Source organism: Embiotoca jacksoni, unplaced genomic scaffold, assembly GCF_022577435.1.
Source record: "Embiotoca jacksoni isolate LCO1_2020_lvr unplaced genomic scaffold, fEmbJac1.0.p SCAF_19, whole genome shotgun sequence".
In the NCBI taxonomy this organism is placed as follows: Eukaryota; Metazoa; Chordata; class Actinopteri; family Embiotocidae; genus Embiotoca; species Embiotoca jacksoni.
The window spans coordinates 6,513,438-6,530,575 of NW_027185329.1; the positions used below are offsets into that span (position 1 = coordinate 6,513,438).

A 17,138-nucleotide genomic window follows, 5' to 3' on the forward strand; every position below is an offset into this window, starting at 1 on the left:
TCAGCCTGCTTATAGTTTCCAACTCACGTTTTAAGCCTAGTCTCGATTTAAGACATTTTGGGTTTAATCAAGTATTTTCACCAGGCATAAAACCTTTTTTGTATTTAAATGATAAATTCAGACACAAACAATAGAGGAGCTGCGCTGGTCTTACTGATAATATAAACCTTTCCATATATTTATGTTTAATCATACTTATTCCATTACTTGAAGGAAGATGTATTTCTCATTAATAAAATAGAACAAACAATGTATTTGTATGTTTGATTTCTATATTTCTGTTCATTGTCAAGTTTTAAAATGCTGTCTCTCTCTTCTTGTGGAAACATATTGTATTCAGTTAAGACAGTTAGGGTGCATACATTGAACAATTCTATAAACATTAGTAATAACATGTTGTTGTTGTTTTTTTTTGTATAAAGTCACATACTTCACAGGATTAAGGACCGATTTATGATTGAGAAAGAAGCAACATTCCAACGGCACTTTTTAAATTACTTTGATTACTCATTCACTAGAAAGTTGCGTCAGGCTACGTCACTCTGGGCGTACGATATAAGGGTGCTGTGAGACCCAGGTCTGACAGTTAAACTTTCAAACCTCAGAGCGGCACAAAGGCTAAGGAGAGAAGCGAGAAGAAGAGAAAAGAGGATCTGACGAAGTTTTTGGAGCATGAACAGACTTACATTTGCGGTTTTCCTGTTGGCACTGGGCTTTCTCGTCTGCGAAGGAGGTAAGCTGAGGAAACGAATCCTAACAATTTATCCAGTAGCTGTGAATCTACAGTTAGGAAGTTAACTTTTAGGTATGGCGAATCCAAAAATGTCTATGGATAAAAATTTTTTTTATTTTGTATTTAAATATGCTGCAGCAACTATATGTTGACATGTATTTTATAGAAATGTTTTATACAATAACATTAAAACGTGAGAATTTCATGACATGTAAAGAATTTTTGTAGGATTCTCAGTAAATGTGCAACATTATCTGTCACAGGTAGCCCATGTTGCTCCCAGCCATGCCAGAACAGGGGTGTTTGCACAGCGATGGGGTCAGATAATTATGAGTGCGACTGCACACGGACGGGGTATTATGGACAAAACTGCACAACACGTAAGTATGAATAGCACACATGAGATAGATCTGAATTTAGGATGTATTTGTTGTGGTGACTCCTTCATTAAATTTCCTTTCCCTTTTGGACTTTCCAGCTGAATTCCTCACCTGGATCAAAGTGTCCCTGAAGCCATCGCCCAACAGCATCCACTACCTTCTCACCCACTTTAAGGGCTTCTGGAACATCATCAACAACATCTCATTTCTACGTGATGGCATCATGAGATATGTGCTGACATGTAAGTGTCTCTAGCTGAAGGCAAAATGAAAAGATGGATTGGAAACTTCTTCAAAACGTATTAAATGATTTGTACAGCAACTTGTAGAGAAGCAGTGTTTATACTTAATGAAAGACTAATGTAATTTTTTTTTTTCCTCTCTGTCCAGCCCGATCCCACCTGATTGATAGTCCTCCAACTTTTAATGTGGATTATGGTTACAAAAGCTGGGAAGCCTACGCCAACCTCTCCTACTATACCCGTAGCCTCCCCCCTGTGCCAGAGGACTGCCCAACCCCAATGGGAGTAGTAGGTGAGCACACTCACTGTCTTTACCTTACGAGAACCAGTTCTGTCAGATTCTTACTGTGCAAGAGCGTCTTAGTCTCATTATATCACAGAAAGTGTACGCATCAAAATTATCTCTTCTCCAGGAGTGAGTGGAAAGATGCTGAGGGAACACAGTAAAACCTGCCCCAGCAAGCCAAATCTAAAGACATGAAACTACTTTTTGCACATTTTGAGGACTTGTAACAGCTGCAGTTTTTAATGCTCTTAAAGTGCATTGTTTCTGTATTGTAGGTGTTTTATGCTTATTGTAATGTTCTTGTTTCCAGGTAAAAAGGAACTACCTGACGCTAAGGTTTTGGCTGAGAAGCTCCTAATGAGAAGACAGTTTATACCAGACCCACAGGGCACCAGTCTGATGTTTGCATTCTTCGCTCAGCATTTCACCCACCAGTACTTCAAATCTGATATGAAGAAAGGCCCTGCTTTCACCCTAGCTGAAGGTCATGGGGTGAGTACAGCAGATCTGAGGAAAAATACTCAAGGAGGCCACATTTGTGATGGGAAAATTGTTTTTAAATATGAAACATCTTGTAATGGTGTGGGTTATGCTTCCAGGTGGACCTCAGCCACATTTACGGTGGCAACCTGGAAAGGCAACACAAGCTGAGACGCTTCAAGGATGGCAAGCTTAAATATCAGGTACGAGAGGAGACAGTTGTGGTTCAGCAGCTGAATGCTTCAGACCACATATGTGTCTCACAGTTGCTTCCTCTCCTGGGTAACTCTGCAGATTCTGGACGGAGAGGTATACCCACCAACAGTAAAGGAATCGGGTGTCGACATGCACTACCCTCCTCACGTCCCAGACTCTCATCGCTTCGCTGTTGGCCACGAGGCGTTCGGCCTGGTCCCCGGTCTGATGATGTACGCCACCATCTGGCTACGCGAACACAACCGAGTGTGCGACGTACTGAAGGAGATCCACCCTGACTGGGATGATGAGAGACTCTTCCAGACCTCACGGCTCATCCTCACTGGTGAGTTTAAGAGATGCTGACATCTGCACACAACTTTTGAAAGCATTTGCTGTATTGTGGCTGCTAAAGTCAAAATAATAATAATAATATGTGTTAGTTTAGTTAGATTAAATACAGGAAGTTGTGCTTTTTATTTTGGAAATCACCTACTGATAACAATGTGGCACACAGTAAATCATTTCAGGAACCAGATTTACTGTAAAATGTGAGACTTTATTTTCAACATCAGAAAGGAGGAAGTGTCTTTGTTTTAATACTTAATTTGCATGTCTGTTGGGTTGTGAAATATGAGTAACAATGAGCAAGGTTTCAAACATCTATATTGTCTGCTTCATAAAAAAATATTGATTTCCTATATGTGTCCTGTAGGCGAGACCATCAAGATTGTGATTGAAGACTATGTGCAGCACCTGAGTGGGTACAACTTCCAGCTCAAATTTGACCCCGAGCTGCTGTTTAACCAGCGTTTCCAGTACCAGAACCGCATCGCATCCGAGTTCAACACCCTGTACCACTGGCACCCACTGATGCCCGACAGTTTTCACATTGAGGAGAAGGATTACAACTACAAACAGTTTGTCTTCAACACCTCGGTAGTGACTGAGCATGGCATCAACAACCTGGTGGATTCATTTTCTAAGCAGATTGCAGGACGGGTAAGAAATAGTAACGCTCCTGTAGCAGCAGTTAAACTGAGATTGTAAAACCGCTGCTCTTTTAAAGTCATATAACTTTATATAACCTTTCATTCACTTTTTTAGGTTGCTGGTGGTCGAAATATACCTGGACCTATCATGTACGTGGCCATTAAGTCCATAGAGGACAGCAGGCAAATGCGTTACCAGTCCCTCAATGCCTACAGGAAACGTTTCTCCATGAAGGCCTACAGCTCTTTCGAAGACCTGACAGGTGAGACAATTTCAGTATCACTTACAAAACCTAATACTGGTAGGTGGAAAGGTTGATGTCAGAAGATTAGCAAAGAGGCTATTAGAAACATTGTGGCCTCAGGACAAATTATTGCTGCATTATTAATGGTATTGTCTTGAACTGATTGCAAGAACTGCTTCAAAAATGTGTCCAAATGTTACAGAACACAGCTCAGGCCGTAGCTTACTTATTACTAAGGAAATAGCTTGGACTCAGTTTTAGTTCACAGTAGCTTTGGAGGTTCGGTATTTATTTCCGTGACTCTCAAGAGCCAGATGTTCATTTAATCTTGAGATAGTGTAAGCAGATTGTCATCACAGAGAGCCAGATGTAAACAGAAAGTTGAGACCTCCTGCTATCGAGGGGACGATTTAAATTTCTCTAAATGTCAATTGAAAAGTAACTGCAATTCACAAGTGAAGCAAAATGTTAGTTTATGTGTGCCTGTGAAGTGATGACATAAAGAAAGTAGCAAAGGTAAGAGGAGAGATCATTCCTCTCTAATGTGCTGGATTAGAATCAGTCAAAATGCAGAGCTCATATTTCAACCATCTCCGAGCGTTGCGCCTGCTGAACCAGTGAGAGGAGATTGAATCACTGACTGAAACTGTTGCTTCATGTGTTTGTGTTTTATTCAGGAGAGAAAGAAATGGCCGCAGTGCTGGAGGAAATGTACGGGCACGTCGATGCTGTGGAGCTCTACCCGGGCCTGATAGTGGAGAAACCCAGAACTAACGCCATTTTTGGGGAGACGATGGTGGAGATGGGGGCTCCTTTCTCCCTCAAGGGCTTAATGGGAAACCCCATCTGCTCCCCGGAGTACTGGAAGCCCAGCACCTTTGGAGGCACCGTGGGCTTCAGCATCGTCAACACCGCCTCCCTGCAGAAGCTTGTCTGCAATAACGTGCGGGGTCCCTGTCCCGTGGCGTCCTTTCACGTGCCAGACGTTGAAGAGACGGGGTCCATGATCATCAACTCAAGCACGTCACACTCTGGTGGCAGTGACATCAATCCAACAGTCATTTTGAAAGAAACTACTGAGCTCTAATTTTAAGTGATTTTATTAGGTTGTGTTTATTAGGTTTTTATTAGGTTATTTTATGAATATATATATATATTTATATATATATATGTATTTATTTATTTATTTATTTCATATTTATTATTTTTTCTATTTATAGTATAACATCAGAAAGATCAGAAAGATTCTGTGGTTATGTTTATTTATTGAAAGATTAATTGTTTTGTAAGTTATTGTTACAGTAATAACCTCAGTCATTGCAACTTGATACTTGAAGTTTAGTTTATAGTTTCAACTACATGCTAGAATACACTACACTCCTAATGTTTCTAACTGCTGCACTTCCATTCATGTTCATGCAATTGTATGACTATCCCAGTACACAACATTAAACTGCAGAGTTTTACAAACAGGGATACGCTAGAAAAATATATTTGTGAACTTGATGACTGATTTTGACTGTCTTGTTCTGATTTAACATACAGTAAAGTAAATTCCTATTTAAGTATTGTATGACTAATTTCTTCTTCAGTCTGTGTATTGATTAGGATAATTTGAAATGACATTTAACTCTGTGTCTAAGCTGCACCGTTGTTTTGAAGTATATCGTTTTCCCATAGAAATTGTGTCACTGGATTTGTACATGCTTGAAATAGCAAGTTGTTGCTAGTTGTGCTCTTAGCGCCTTTTTACTTGCAAGTTTAACTCTAATAAAAGCTGGCAGGAAATGGTTCACATTTCTCCAAAATCAACTGACAATGTTGTTTCCTTTCACTTTGATGAATTTTATTCTGAGGATCAGACTGGGTTTTCTTTCCTGTACAAACAATGTCAATCTATCTGCAATGCACACACATACTGCATCATGTCAGATCACTGGTCAAATGCAGGCAATTTTAAAAATGATCATTAGTTTTTTGCTAAAATCCTTTTTAATGGAGTGGTGGTATGGCCGCAACAACAAGAAACAAATCAAAATACAAAGTGTTTTTTAAAAAAAAAAATCTTTAAATGCAGGCTGTTCGAGCACCCATTGTTCCTATGACAGTCAGTAACATACTGTTGTTAAGATTTCATGCAGTTTGTTAAATCTTCGACATCCCCCAGATATTTTAATGGATGTGCAATATGTTACTGGAACATAAATCAATTTAAATTGTTCCCATCTTGTTCTCTGTGTAATAAGGATTAGGAGGACAAGACAGTGTTTTGTCATACATACAATACAGACCATGCAGAACAGTTTCACTTGTTTTAGATGCAGTTCATACTTCACCTAAAACACAGGAAATTGTTTTTTGCATCATAAATTTAAGGATGTTAAAAATACCAATTACATTGATGCTTTATTTTTATTCACAACTTTAACTGATTGAAAAAAATAATCACATATCTCTTCTCTTGAAAAACATTTTAAAATATTTTATAATACAGCTCAAAATCATACCCATGAAGTATTATTAACTACTGATAATGTTCATTATTATTTTGGTTGCACCATTCAGACTAAATATATAAAAAAAACTCCAGGGAAAGTGTTCCTTTTTCTTATTTTTTAGAAACCCTGCAATGCAGTCTAGCTTTAATAAACTTTTTCTCTTTGCTGTTAAATCTTTTATACCAAGTCACATAATCAGCATACATTTTGTAAGATTTGCCTGTTTATCAAAGTTTGCATCACTTTGTGCAGCTGAAGAGCTTTGGCTTTTCAACAAATGAGATATAACATGCAGACACTTGTCAGGATCGAGGAGATTTGCATGCCGTGTGGCAACATGCCATGATCTCCTGCTTAACAGATAAGCAAGTTGAATCAGTTCAAGTCAGAAATTTCTCATTTTAAACACCCCAATCACTTGGAAGATATTACTCTTAATTAATTAAAGAATTGTATCAGTCTGTGTTCCTGAGGCAAAGTGAGATTGCCTTCAGGTAATAGTAATCTATTCCAAGCAACAGTCTCTGTGTACTGCTTCTATATTGATGTTACTTTGTGTTTGTTTTGGATTACTAACACAACACATGCGATATGATGTGTATCAAAGGGAAAATGGGGAAATGGCCGCGCACAGCCTGTGGAATTAAGCATATCCCTAAAACTTTCCAACAGTCGACAAAAACTTTGCCGGGAAAAGATGCAGAGGGATTTAAAGGCTGGATTTACTGTATATGAGGTGTGAGGAGTTGCACCGTGTCCAAAGGCTTACAGGAAACCTTGCCTCTGCAGTATAAGCATCGGAATAATGTTGTGGGTTTTCTTTTTTGTAGGGTAGCCCTCTCCAATACAAACATGGTGGAAAGAATGTTGACGTGACTGGCAGCACAGAGTGGTGAATCAGGCTGCCAGGCATCACCTCCTCTAAACACGGACAATGACATACACAAAACCACATACACGGGTGAGGAAATTGGTTTAATTAATTCATGTGCATCAGTTGTCATCTCAACTGAAACTCATGGAAGGTTCTTCCTCCGTCACAAAATCTTTGTACTGCACTTCAAAGGATGAGGTGTAGGATTCCCCCACCAGAGTCCCATTACGGCATGAAAACGACCTAATTGTGAGTGCACATTAATTGTTTTCCCTGCTGTCGGTTGCCCGAGGGTGAGTATTATTGTTCGATTGTCCATAGATGTGTGGCATGCTTAGGTACTGATCTATGAGACTGAGCGGGAGAACACATCTCGCTTTGTGTGGGTGTAATGAGCATGAGCAGGCCGTGGGCTGTGGTGCGGGAGGAGCTCAGGGGGATTCAGTGTGTGTTTTCTTTCTGACCGCTTCTGGCCCTCTCTGGAACCAGACCCGGCTTAGACACTGTGTCCGAGACCAGAGTTACGTGACGCCTTGCAGGTGGCAGTGAGCGGGGTCAACTGGGAGCTGTTGCCGAACAACTCAGCACGTGACACACTGGCACTGAACCACTGGACCCCAAATACATACAGTAGGTTTACAGAACACATTATGAAATTCAACTACTGTCATAAGTATACAAACTTATCAGACCAGTCAAAGATTTTTTTATATTTACTGATGGGCCACTGCTAAGTTTCACTTTATTCAGGAACTGAATTTGAATTGTTAAAAACCATTTTAAAAAATACCCATCATTACTTCCCAGAGACTAAGTTGATATCCTTAAAAAGCTTCCTTACAGAAGAAACAGGTTTTTCCTGTTTTGTTTTCCACATTGGACAGATGTGATCACATGTATCGCACAAGTTTGCCACATATAATAACATGGGGAGAATATGTGGAAACATTTTCACATGGAAATCTACAAGGGCATCACGCATTGCACCATAAAAATTCTCCAAAACCACGTTTCCTATGGGAAAAATACATGTTTCATCTGTGCACAATCACGTGTCATGTGGTCACTTATGATCACATGAGTTTTTGCACAAGTGAAATATTTTTTGTTTTGTATGACCCACAGTCCATAACCGAGAGATATCCAGATGATGCAGAGTAACAGAGTGATGCAGTCAATCTTTACAATGACTGGAATAGAACCATCAATCAATTATCACATTAATTGCAGAGTAATATCTGTAGATAAACTATTCAATTAACTGACTTCAGTTTTACAGAATTAAATAAGTTGAGTAGCTGATATTGCAAGAAAAAGAAACTTTCTTATTGCACAGAATAAAATTACTCCTGTGAATGTGCTGTGAATGTGCTGTGAGAACTGCAACAGCATTTCAGAAAATGTGCTTAAGCAATTGAGATAATTATAGTGTACGTGGTTGCAACTTTGCCTAACCTGTATCCACCCTTAAGCTGGTGGGAGTTTTGTTTTTTTAAGCTTGTGTCCTGACATCTCATGCTGAGTCTCCACCATGATGACAAGTGTATATACAGATGTTAAGGCAACTCCAATGACAAAGGAAATATCTATGTTTGTTATTGTCAGTGATGTCATTCTTTCTAAATGATGATGGTTTCACTTGACATACGATACAGACTGGAAAGGATGACAGAAGGGAAGGGCAAGAGATAAGGAATTTACACAGACAATGAAACCTTGTGCAAGTAGGAGGAAGATCAAGACTTGATGATTCACCTTCATCAATCTGTGTACACCTATTTGCTTTTGGATTTCTCACTGACATTTCCGGCAGCGTCAGGTGAAAAGTGAAATGGGTTTGGGCAGTGCGGGATAATCTACGAGGCTAGTCTTTGTGGGCAAGGGAACATTTGTTTGTTGTTATTGTTTTTTAACTTTTCATTCATCAACGATAATTAATTAATTAATTGCTGATCCATGTGTCTGCTAAACAAATATCTGGAAAGTGAAAACAAACACTGAAGAAACTAGTATCAGCAACACTGCCAACCGGTCCGATTGCAATTGACATTCATATCTGTCCCAGCTCAAATAATATATGTAATGAAGCCTTTGAAGGGATTTGGCCAATAAAGCTGATTCTGATAGAACACAAAGTTTAGCTATGACGGCAGGCACTGATTCAAATAAGGATGTTGCTGCAAAAAAGTGGTTGTGTCATGCACATCTTCAGCCCGACAGCAAAAAAGATCTGTACATTCAGATTTGTGTCACAAATTTTGCATCCAATCAAATGTAAAATATGATCACAATCTGCCCTTTTGTTTCTGAGTTATGGCATAACGTTCCTATGAATGGTAATGCGAGGTGACCTTGACCTTTGATCACCAAAATCGTATCCGTTCATCCCTGAGTCCAAGTGTATGTTTCTGCCAAATTTGAATACATTTCTTTAATGCATTCTTGATATATTGCGTTCAAATAAATTGGATGACATGAGGTCACAGTGACCTTCACCTTTGACTACCAAAGCCTAATCATTTCATCCTTGATTCCAAGTGAACGTTAATGCCAAGTCTGAAGAAATTCCCGTCTAGGGGTCTCGAGATATTTTTTTCACTAGCCTGGGATAGACAGACAAACTGATGGACAACCCAAAAACATAAAAACAGTTAAAAATCATAAAAACAGCAAAAAAAGAAAGAGGCAGGAGAGAAATAAAGACAGCAGGAAAGGATTAAAAGATTCAGAAACAGAGAGAGACAGAGGATCGAGTCTGGACTAAAATATAAGATACACAAATAAAAATAAATGAAAGAAAGGGAGAACAAATCTGGCTCTATTGCCTTTACTCTTGCCAAGGTCTGATCTCATGCTTTGTATGTTTCTGTAACTTTCAGTGAGGAGGAATGCCTGTCACCTGACTGTTATCATTTCCAATCAGCCTGCATGTTTCATCTGAAGTGTATATTACATGAGCGTTTACACAGAAACTACCTACAGTATGACGGAGCCTTTTACAGTCACACAGTCAGAAACAATCCTTCTCCAGCCACAACACTATGTCACAGGATGATAAAACAACAAAATAAAAACATGAAACAGCTGTTAAACTGCCAGGGATCACACGAACATCCAGTCATATTATATCATCAACACGTACTCATTGTTAACATCGATTTACTCATCAGACATACGCACTCGTCACAGTTATATGTTAAGACCATTTGAGGGCCTAAAGAAGATGACACAGTACATGTCACAACATACCAGAGGTGTCAGAGATAATCTTTGTTTATTAAGCTCCACTCTCAGATCGCACTTAACCTGATAACAATCACTCTCTCAAACTGGAAACGCCAGAATTTCAAGTATTGTTTTTATGTACCTTGTCATGAATTTTCTGACAGCATGCATGTTAAAAGACACAACAGACATGCTATTTCACTATATGTCCATAAAACAATAAGGATTTGTTGTACATTAAAAAGGTTATTGGTCACTGTAATTGTTCCTCCTGTCTGTCTCCAAATAATGGATCCCATCCTAAAACAATTTTAATATATGTGAGGGGGAACAAAGTCCACAGTCCTTGTAGGCGTAAAATATATTATGGAATTCAGCAAAAAAAAAAAAAAAAAGCAAATACTCCATGTTTCCAATTCCTTTAAGTGTATCAGATTCTTGTGGTCACTAATTACTTTGCAGAACAAGATTATATTTGTAAAACACATAATAAGGTAATAAAATACATTCCAACATTAATTTTTCTGCATTTATTAAAAGGAATCCAGTTCTTTTTCCAATCAAAGACTGGCCAGAACAAACACACACACGCAGGAGAAGTGAGGGCCGGCCAAAATGTCCTTACTTTGTCGAAATGTCCTCACTCCGACAATTTAAAATGAAAGCTGGTCCTCTTAAAGATAGTTGTACAATTACACAAACACACACGCAGACACACACACTTTCATGCACATGTACTCCTGTCTTAAAATCTAATTGTATTTTTGCCATAAGTAAACCTTTATTGTTGTTATATCTTCGAAACTCTTGCAAGCACTTTACATATAGGCTCATAGAGAGCCAAATAAAAAATAATCTCTCTCACAGACAGTACACACACACACACACACACACACACACACACACACACACACACACACACACACACACACACACACACACATTCAAACAGACATTTATCAATACCACATCGTCTCATTTACTAGAAGGGACCATTACCTGTTGTCACACTCACATGTTGGTATCAGTGTTGCTCAGTCGCTTTCTCACACATCACACAAATGACTAATTGTATGTGACAACTGACTGGTTAAATGTCAGTTATTTGGTCAGGTCTCTTTCCCATGTTAGTAATAAGGTGTCTCAAACGTCTGTGACACACCTTGCAAGCCTGTCACATCTATTTGCTCTGCCCTTTGGCAAATTTTTCCTCTGCAATTCACATACACATTTTACACATTTACATTTTTGTAATAATAAGTACAGTAATTTATTTCTTGTTTAGTATTGTAATTTGAACAAAATAACACGTTACACAGGTGAAAAGCATCCGAGCAAGTGAAGTATAAATTATAAAACCTGTTACACATTCAACAACAGCAATGCGATCCACATTTGCAATAATTCAGTAGATGTATTCTTGCATGGCTACAAAACCTCTTTTTTTTTTTCCACTTAAAAAAATTTGACAGAAAATGTTTCTCATTTAATCTGTCCCCGGTCATCTAAATGAAGTGACGTGTTTGTGTTTGTCAGACAGCTCTGGGAATCCACGGGGATTCAGGATTTGGCAGGACAGTCACAGAACACCCAGAGTTTGATTAGAAGCATATTCAGCAAAGCAATGCTTAATTGGTGTCCAGAATCAGCACGTAACGTTTATGCTGATGAATGTGTGTGTATGTGTGTTAGATGTGAGGGAATGCAGCACCCTTTTCCTTCACATTCAGATTTAAATGACTGACTGGTCTCTCAAATTCTCATACAAAATGTTATCGAGAGGAATCAAGCTCTTCAAACCAAGCATAAAAGCTGGTGGAAAGAAAATGTGTCACTGTGTTTCCTGAGTATCTAGGTGTGTGTATATGTGGTATGTTGACATTTCACTTGTTGTTTTGTTCTTTTATCACCAAAGCTGTCACCTGCATAGTTAATAGATAGTGACATGGGTTGAAGGGGAAAAAAACAAAGAACAGAAATTCAGTAGAATTTCTTTATGCAAATGATTTGGCAATCAATACGATGACAACTTACTGCAGTAAAATGTAACATTGTTCTTAAGGTGATGATACTTTAACCAGGCCATCTTCCCAAGAAGAATAACATCATTAGTAGGGCTTTTTTTTTTTTTTTTTTAATTATTATTATTTTTTTTAAATGTTTTTAATTAACAAACATCATAAGAAAATTTCAAATGACATATCTGGCAAGTTAAAAAAAAATGCTGATACAGAACATGACAATGTATAAATTTGTTCGTAATGTACAATATCTCATGCAATTTGTGCCCATAGCAACAACAGCATCATTTAACTTTCTTGTTCAGGTACTCAGCACTTGATTAAGGTTAGGGAAAAGTTGAAGTCTGGTTTAATACGGAAACAACTAATTCACATTAAAAAGACAAAAACATTCTACAGTAAACATGCTGTCACAACTGTTGGACTCGGGCTCATGCTAGTACAAAGCCAATATGTGTAAGCCCCCAGTCCTGCATGTTCTTTTAATGAGGCAATAGGAGAAAATGTCAGGCTTCAAGATATTTATTTAACAGCAACAGAATAATCAGTTTACAGAGCTCTGGTTCCAGACTATGTTTCCCTGACCACAACAAAGTATGTGTCAGTTCACGAAGTCTGACCTCCTGACCCTCCCTGACCCAGTCTTCTTATAGTACAGGAACCAAAAAGTCATGTATGGTGATGTGTCCTTTGTTGATTGGTTGAGGTGGGCCGTCTTGCCTTGTGGGGATGTGTTGCTCAGGTCAGTAACTTATTCCTGTTTTATGACTCGGAAGAAATAAGAAAGACAGGAGGTGAAACTAGTGGTCGTGCCATCAACCGTAACAGCCTGTGGCCTTGTTATTATGCACAGCAGCATGCTGACCCCAACAGGATCGCTGACCTCAGCAGTATCGCTGACCTCTACAGAAGCAGCCTGTTGCATACGCCTGAGGATTAATAGTTGATTAATACGAGATTGTATATAAGGAATATAATATGGCATACATACAGTGGGTACGGAAAGTATTCAGACCCCTTTAAATTTTTCACTCTTTGTTTCATTGCAGCCATTTGCTAAAATCAAAAAAGTTCATTTTATTTCTCATTAATGTACACTCAGCACCCCATCTTGACAGAAAAAACAGAAATGTAGAAATTTGTGCAAATTTATTAAAAAAGAAAAACTGAAATATCACATGGTCATAAGTATTCAGACCCTTTGCTCAGTATTGAGTAGAAGCACCCTTTTGAGCTAGTACAGCCATGAGTCTTCTTGGGAATGATGCAACAAGCTTTTCACACCTGGATTTGGGGATCCTCTGCCATTCTTCCTTGCAGATCCTCTCCAGTTCCATCAGGTTGGATGGTGAACGTTGGTGGACAGCCATTTTCAGGTCTCTCCAGAGATGCTCAATTGGGTTTAGGTCAGGGCTCTGGCTGGGCCAGTCAAGAATGGTCACAGAGTTGTTCCGAAGCCACTCCTTTGTTATTTTAGCTGTGTGCTTAGGGTCATTGTCTTGTTGGAAGGTGAACCCTCGGCCCAGTCTGAGGTCCAGAGCACTCTGGAAGAGGTTTTCTTCCAGGATATCTCTGTACTTGGCCGCATTCATCTTTCCTTCAATTGCAACCAGTTGTCCTGTCCCTGCAGCTGAAAAAAAAAAAAAAAAAAAGCCATAGCATGATGCTGCCACCACTATGTTTCACTTTTGGGATTGTATTGGGCAGGTGATGAGCAGTGCCTGGTTTTCTCCACACATACCGCTTAGAATTAACGCCAAAAAGTTCAATCTTGGTCTCATCAGACCAGAGAATCTTATTTCTCATAGTCTGGGAGTCCTTCATGTGTTTTTTGGCAAACTCTATGCGGGCTTTCATATGTCTTGCACTGAGGAGAGGCTTCCGTCGGGCCACTCTGCCATAAAGCCCCGACTGGTGGAGGGCTGCAGTGATAGTTGACTTTGTGGAACTTTCTCCCATCTCCCTACTGCATCTCTGGAGCTCAGCCACAGTGATCTTTGGGTTCTTCTTTACCTCTCTCACCAAGGCTCTTCTCCCACGATTGCTCAGTTTGGCTGGACGGCCAGGTCTAGGAAGAGTTCTGGTCGTCCCAAACTTCTTCCATTTAAGGATTATGGAGGCCACTGTGCTCTTAGGAACCTTGAGTGCTGCAGAAATTATTTTGTAACCTTGGCCAGATCTGTGCCTTGCCACAATTCTGTCTCTGAGCTCCTTGGACAGTTCCTTCGACCTCATGATTCTCATTTGCTCTGACATGCACTGTGAGCTGTAAGGTCTTATATAGACAGGTGTGTGCCTTTCCTAATCAAGTCCAATCAGTTTAATTAAACACAGCTGGACTCCAATGAAGGAGTAGAACCATCTCAAGGAGGATCAGAAGAAATGGACAGCATGTGAGTTAAATATGAGTGTCACAGCAAAGGGTCTGAATACTTATGACCATGTGATATTTCAGTTTTTCTTTTTTAATAAATTTGCACAAATTTCTACATTTCTGTTTTTTTCTGTCAAGATGGGGTGTTGAGTGTACATTAATGAGAAATAAAATGAACTTTTTTGATTTTAGCAAATGGCTGCAATGAAACAAAGAGTGAAAAATTTAAAGGGGTCTGAATACTTTCCGTACCCACTGTATATAGTATTATTGTAAGCAAAGACTAGCATAGGATAGCACACAACTTAAATCCTGACAATGAGTTCGTATTATGTGGACACTTTCAGGAAGACAGGGTTGATTTGGTGATACAAGTTCAGCGATACGAGAAGTAAAACGTTTTAGACTTACTCTATTTCTAAATTCTCCCCAGCGTCTCTTATCCAAGGAGCCCGAGGTTGTTCGTTTTGGCCTCAGTGTTTTGCAACTGTTTCGGACTAAATTGAAGAATGTTTTCTCTGGTGGAAATTTTCAAAAACAGCAAACTGAACGTGCATAAACACATAAAAAGTCCAGGATGGGTGGAAGCCAATAATCGTTCGCCTTGACAGCGGACATCCAAGAGATGTTCAGTATATGCCATCAATGAGCCGGGGGGGAGGAGGGGGTTCGTCCAGAGGGCTCAGAGGACTAGAGGTCCTCGGGCTTCAGGAGGGATACATGAAACGCTCAGTGGATTCTCATAGAGTCAGGGAGCTTCAGCTTGATGGCAACCAGGTTGATGACCGCCACAACGGGGAATGGACTGATGTAGCGAGGTGAATGTTTCTTGGATTCTATGCGGAAGGGAATGTGCCGGGTGGAGAGCCAAACCTGTTGGCCAGGGTGGTAGACAGGGGCAGGAGTGCGGAGATGATCCGACACGCGCTTGTTTTGGTCTGATGTATGAAGCAGGGCGGCCCAAGTGATTCTCCACATCCGTCTGCAGCGGTGAAGGTTGCGTTGCATGGATGGGGCCGCGACTTCAGCCTCCTGGCAGGGAAACAAGGTGGGTTGGTAGCCTAGGGTGGCTTCAAAAGGTGACAGTCCGTTGGCACAGGAGTTATGACTATTGTGGGCATACTCCACCCACGGGAGTAGGGAGCTCCATGATGATGGGTTTGATGCAGAGACACAACGGCGAATGGCCTCTAGCTCCTAAATTCAGGCGCTCAGTCTGTCCATTGGACTGTGGGTGGAAGCTGTTGTATCTCAAATTGTTGTCCCCAATTGTTTTCCCCGAGTCCGTTGATAGAAGCAGTCTTTAGGCATTTACCGGTCTTAGTTGATTTTTATTAAGCGTAGTTTACAAGATATCTTGGAGAGCCCAACATCAACCTGAGGTCTCTTTGTTGGATTCTGACTTCCCCCTTTCCGGCACATACACTTATACTATAGGAAGAGGTGTTACCTACAGTGAGGCGGGAACATTTGCATAGTATGTTTGTCTCAGTACTTTTCCACTGTCCTCCGTTTGAACCACATCCCCCTTTTGATCTGATAGTGAGTTGCACCCCACTGTGACCCCAACGTGATAAGTTCCTGCATAAGCAATGTGTTCTACAATGCTTACAGTCAGTATGTATTTTGTGCTTCTGTGCTAGGATATGTTTACAACAATACAACACATATATATATATATCATATTACTTACATATAGGTCGTACCATCACTACCAATCTTAAGGTGTAGACAAAAGGCTGTGTATGTAAATGTGAGTGATACTGCTTGGCCAAACCAAAAGGTCACAGTAGGAGGTCTGCAACCTATGGGGTCACATACAGTTGTTCTTTGAGGCATTATCAGATGGCTGTCTGGAGGATTCCAGGGGGTGAAGGAAGACAACCCCCACCTCCACCAACCAACAAAGAATACATCACTATACATGACTTTTAGGTGGAAGACAACCCAAATTATATTGTATTATCATACAACATATGAGCCCTCATATGCACTAAGCAGATCTATATTCCACAAAGCCGGAAGAAACAGAAGGCCTTCCAGACCTGCCAGGTGAACTGGGGACCACGGTCCGAGACGATAGCCACTGGTATGTCATAGAGTCGGAAAACATGGAGGACCAGGAGGTCGGTGGTCTCATGGTCAGAGGTAGTTTTGGTAAGGGAATGAAATGGGCGGCTTTTGAGAATCGGTCCACTATGGTCAGGATCACGGTGTTGTTGTCGGACGGGGAAAATCCGGTGCTAAGTCCAGAGCAATGTGGTACCATGGGCCATGAGGAACCAGTAGAGGTTGCAGGAGTCCAGCAGGGGGAGTGTGAGATGCCTTGCTTAGGTGCGAGCATCATTCTCCAAGGAGCGCCACCAAAAGGTCCGACCGAGCCAGGTGATGGTGGGGGGTTCCACCTCCAGGGTTCGGTTGGGTGCGCAGGGCATACGCGGATTCCACTTCCCAGGTGAGGGCCCCTGGCACACAGGAGGGTGGGATTATGGTGTCGGGAACAGAGTCTTTGTTGTTTAGATGCAAACTGACCGGAAAGGGCATTGCGTTTGGTGTTCTTATGACCGAGGCGGTAGGTGATGGTGTAATTAAA

The 17,138-nt window shown here is 40.4% G+C and overlaps 1 protein-coding gene across 1 annotated transcript; it reads left to right on the forward strand.

The window, feature by feature from the left end:
• The first annotated feature begins 613 nt into the window (after nt 1-613).
• On the forward strand, nt 614-5,372 carry ptgs2b (prostaglandin-endoperoxide synthase 2b). Its single transcript, XM_069153207.1, has 10 exons — nt 614-733; nt 997-1,113; nt 1,212-1,355; nt 1,504-1,647; nt 1,952-2,133; nt 2,241-2,324; nt 2,416-2,662; nt 3,032-3,318; nt 3,424-3,571; nt 4,231-5,372. The coding sequence occupies exons 1-10, from the start codon at nt 673-675 to the stop codon at nt 4,638-4,640; spliced, it is 1,824 nt and encodes a 607-aa protein (XP_069009308.1). The 5' UTR covers nt 614-672; the 3' UTR covers nt 4,641-5,372.
• Nucleotides 5,373-17,138: the final 11,766 nt, after the last annotated feature.

Coding starts and splice junctions, on each gene's coding strand:
- ptgs2b (XM_069153207.1), top strand. CDS start 673: ATGAACAGACTTACATTTGCGGTTTTCCTGTTGGCACTGGGCTTTCTC. Junction 1,356..1,503: donor CATGAGATATGTGCTGACAT/GTAAGTGTCTCT, acceptor CTCTCTGTCCAG/CCCGATCCCACCTGATTGAT. Junction 3,572..4,230: donor CTCTTTCGAAGACCTGACAG/GTGAGACAATTT, acceptor TGTTTTATTCAG/GAGAGAAAGAAATGGCCGCA.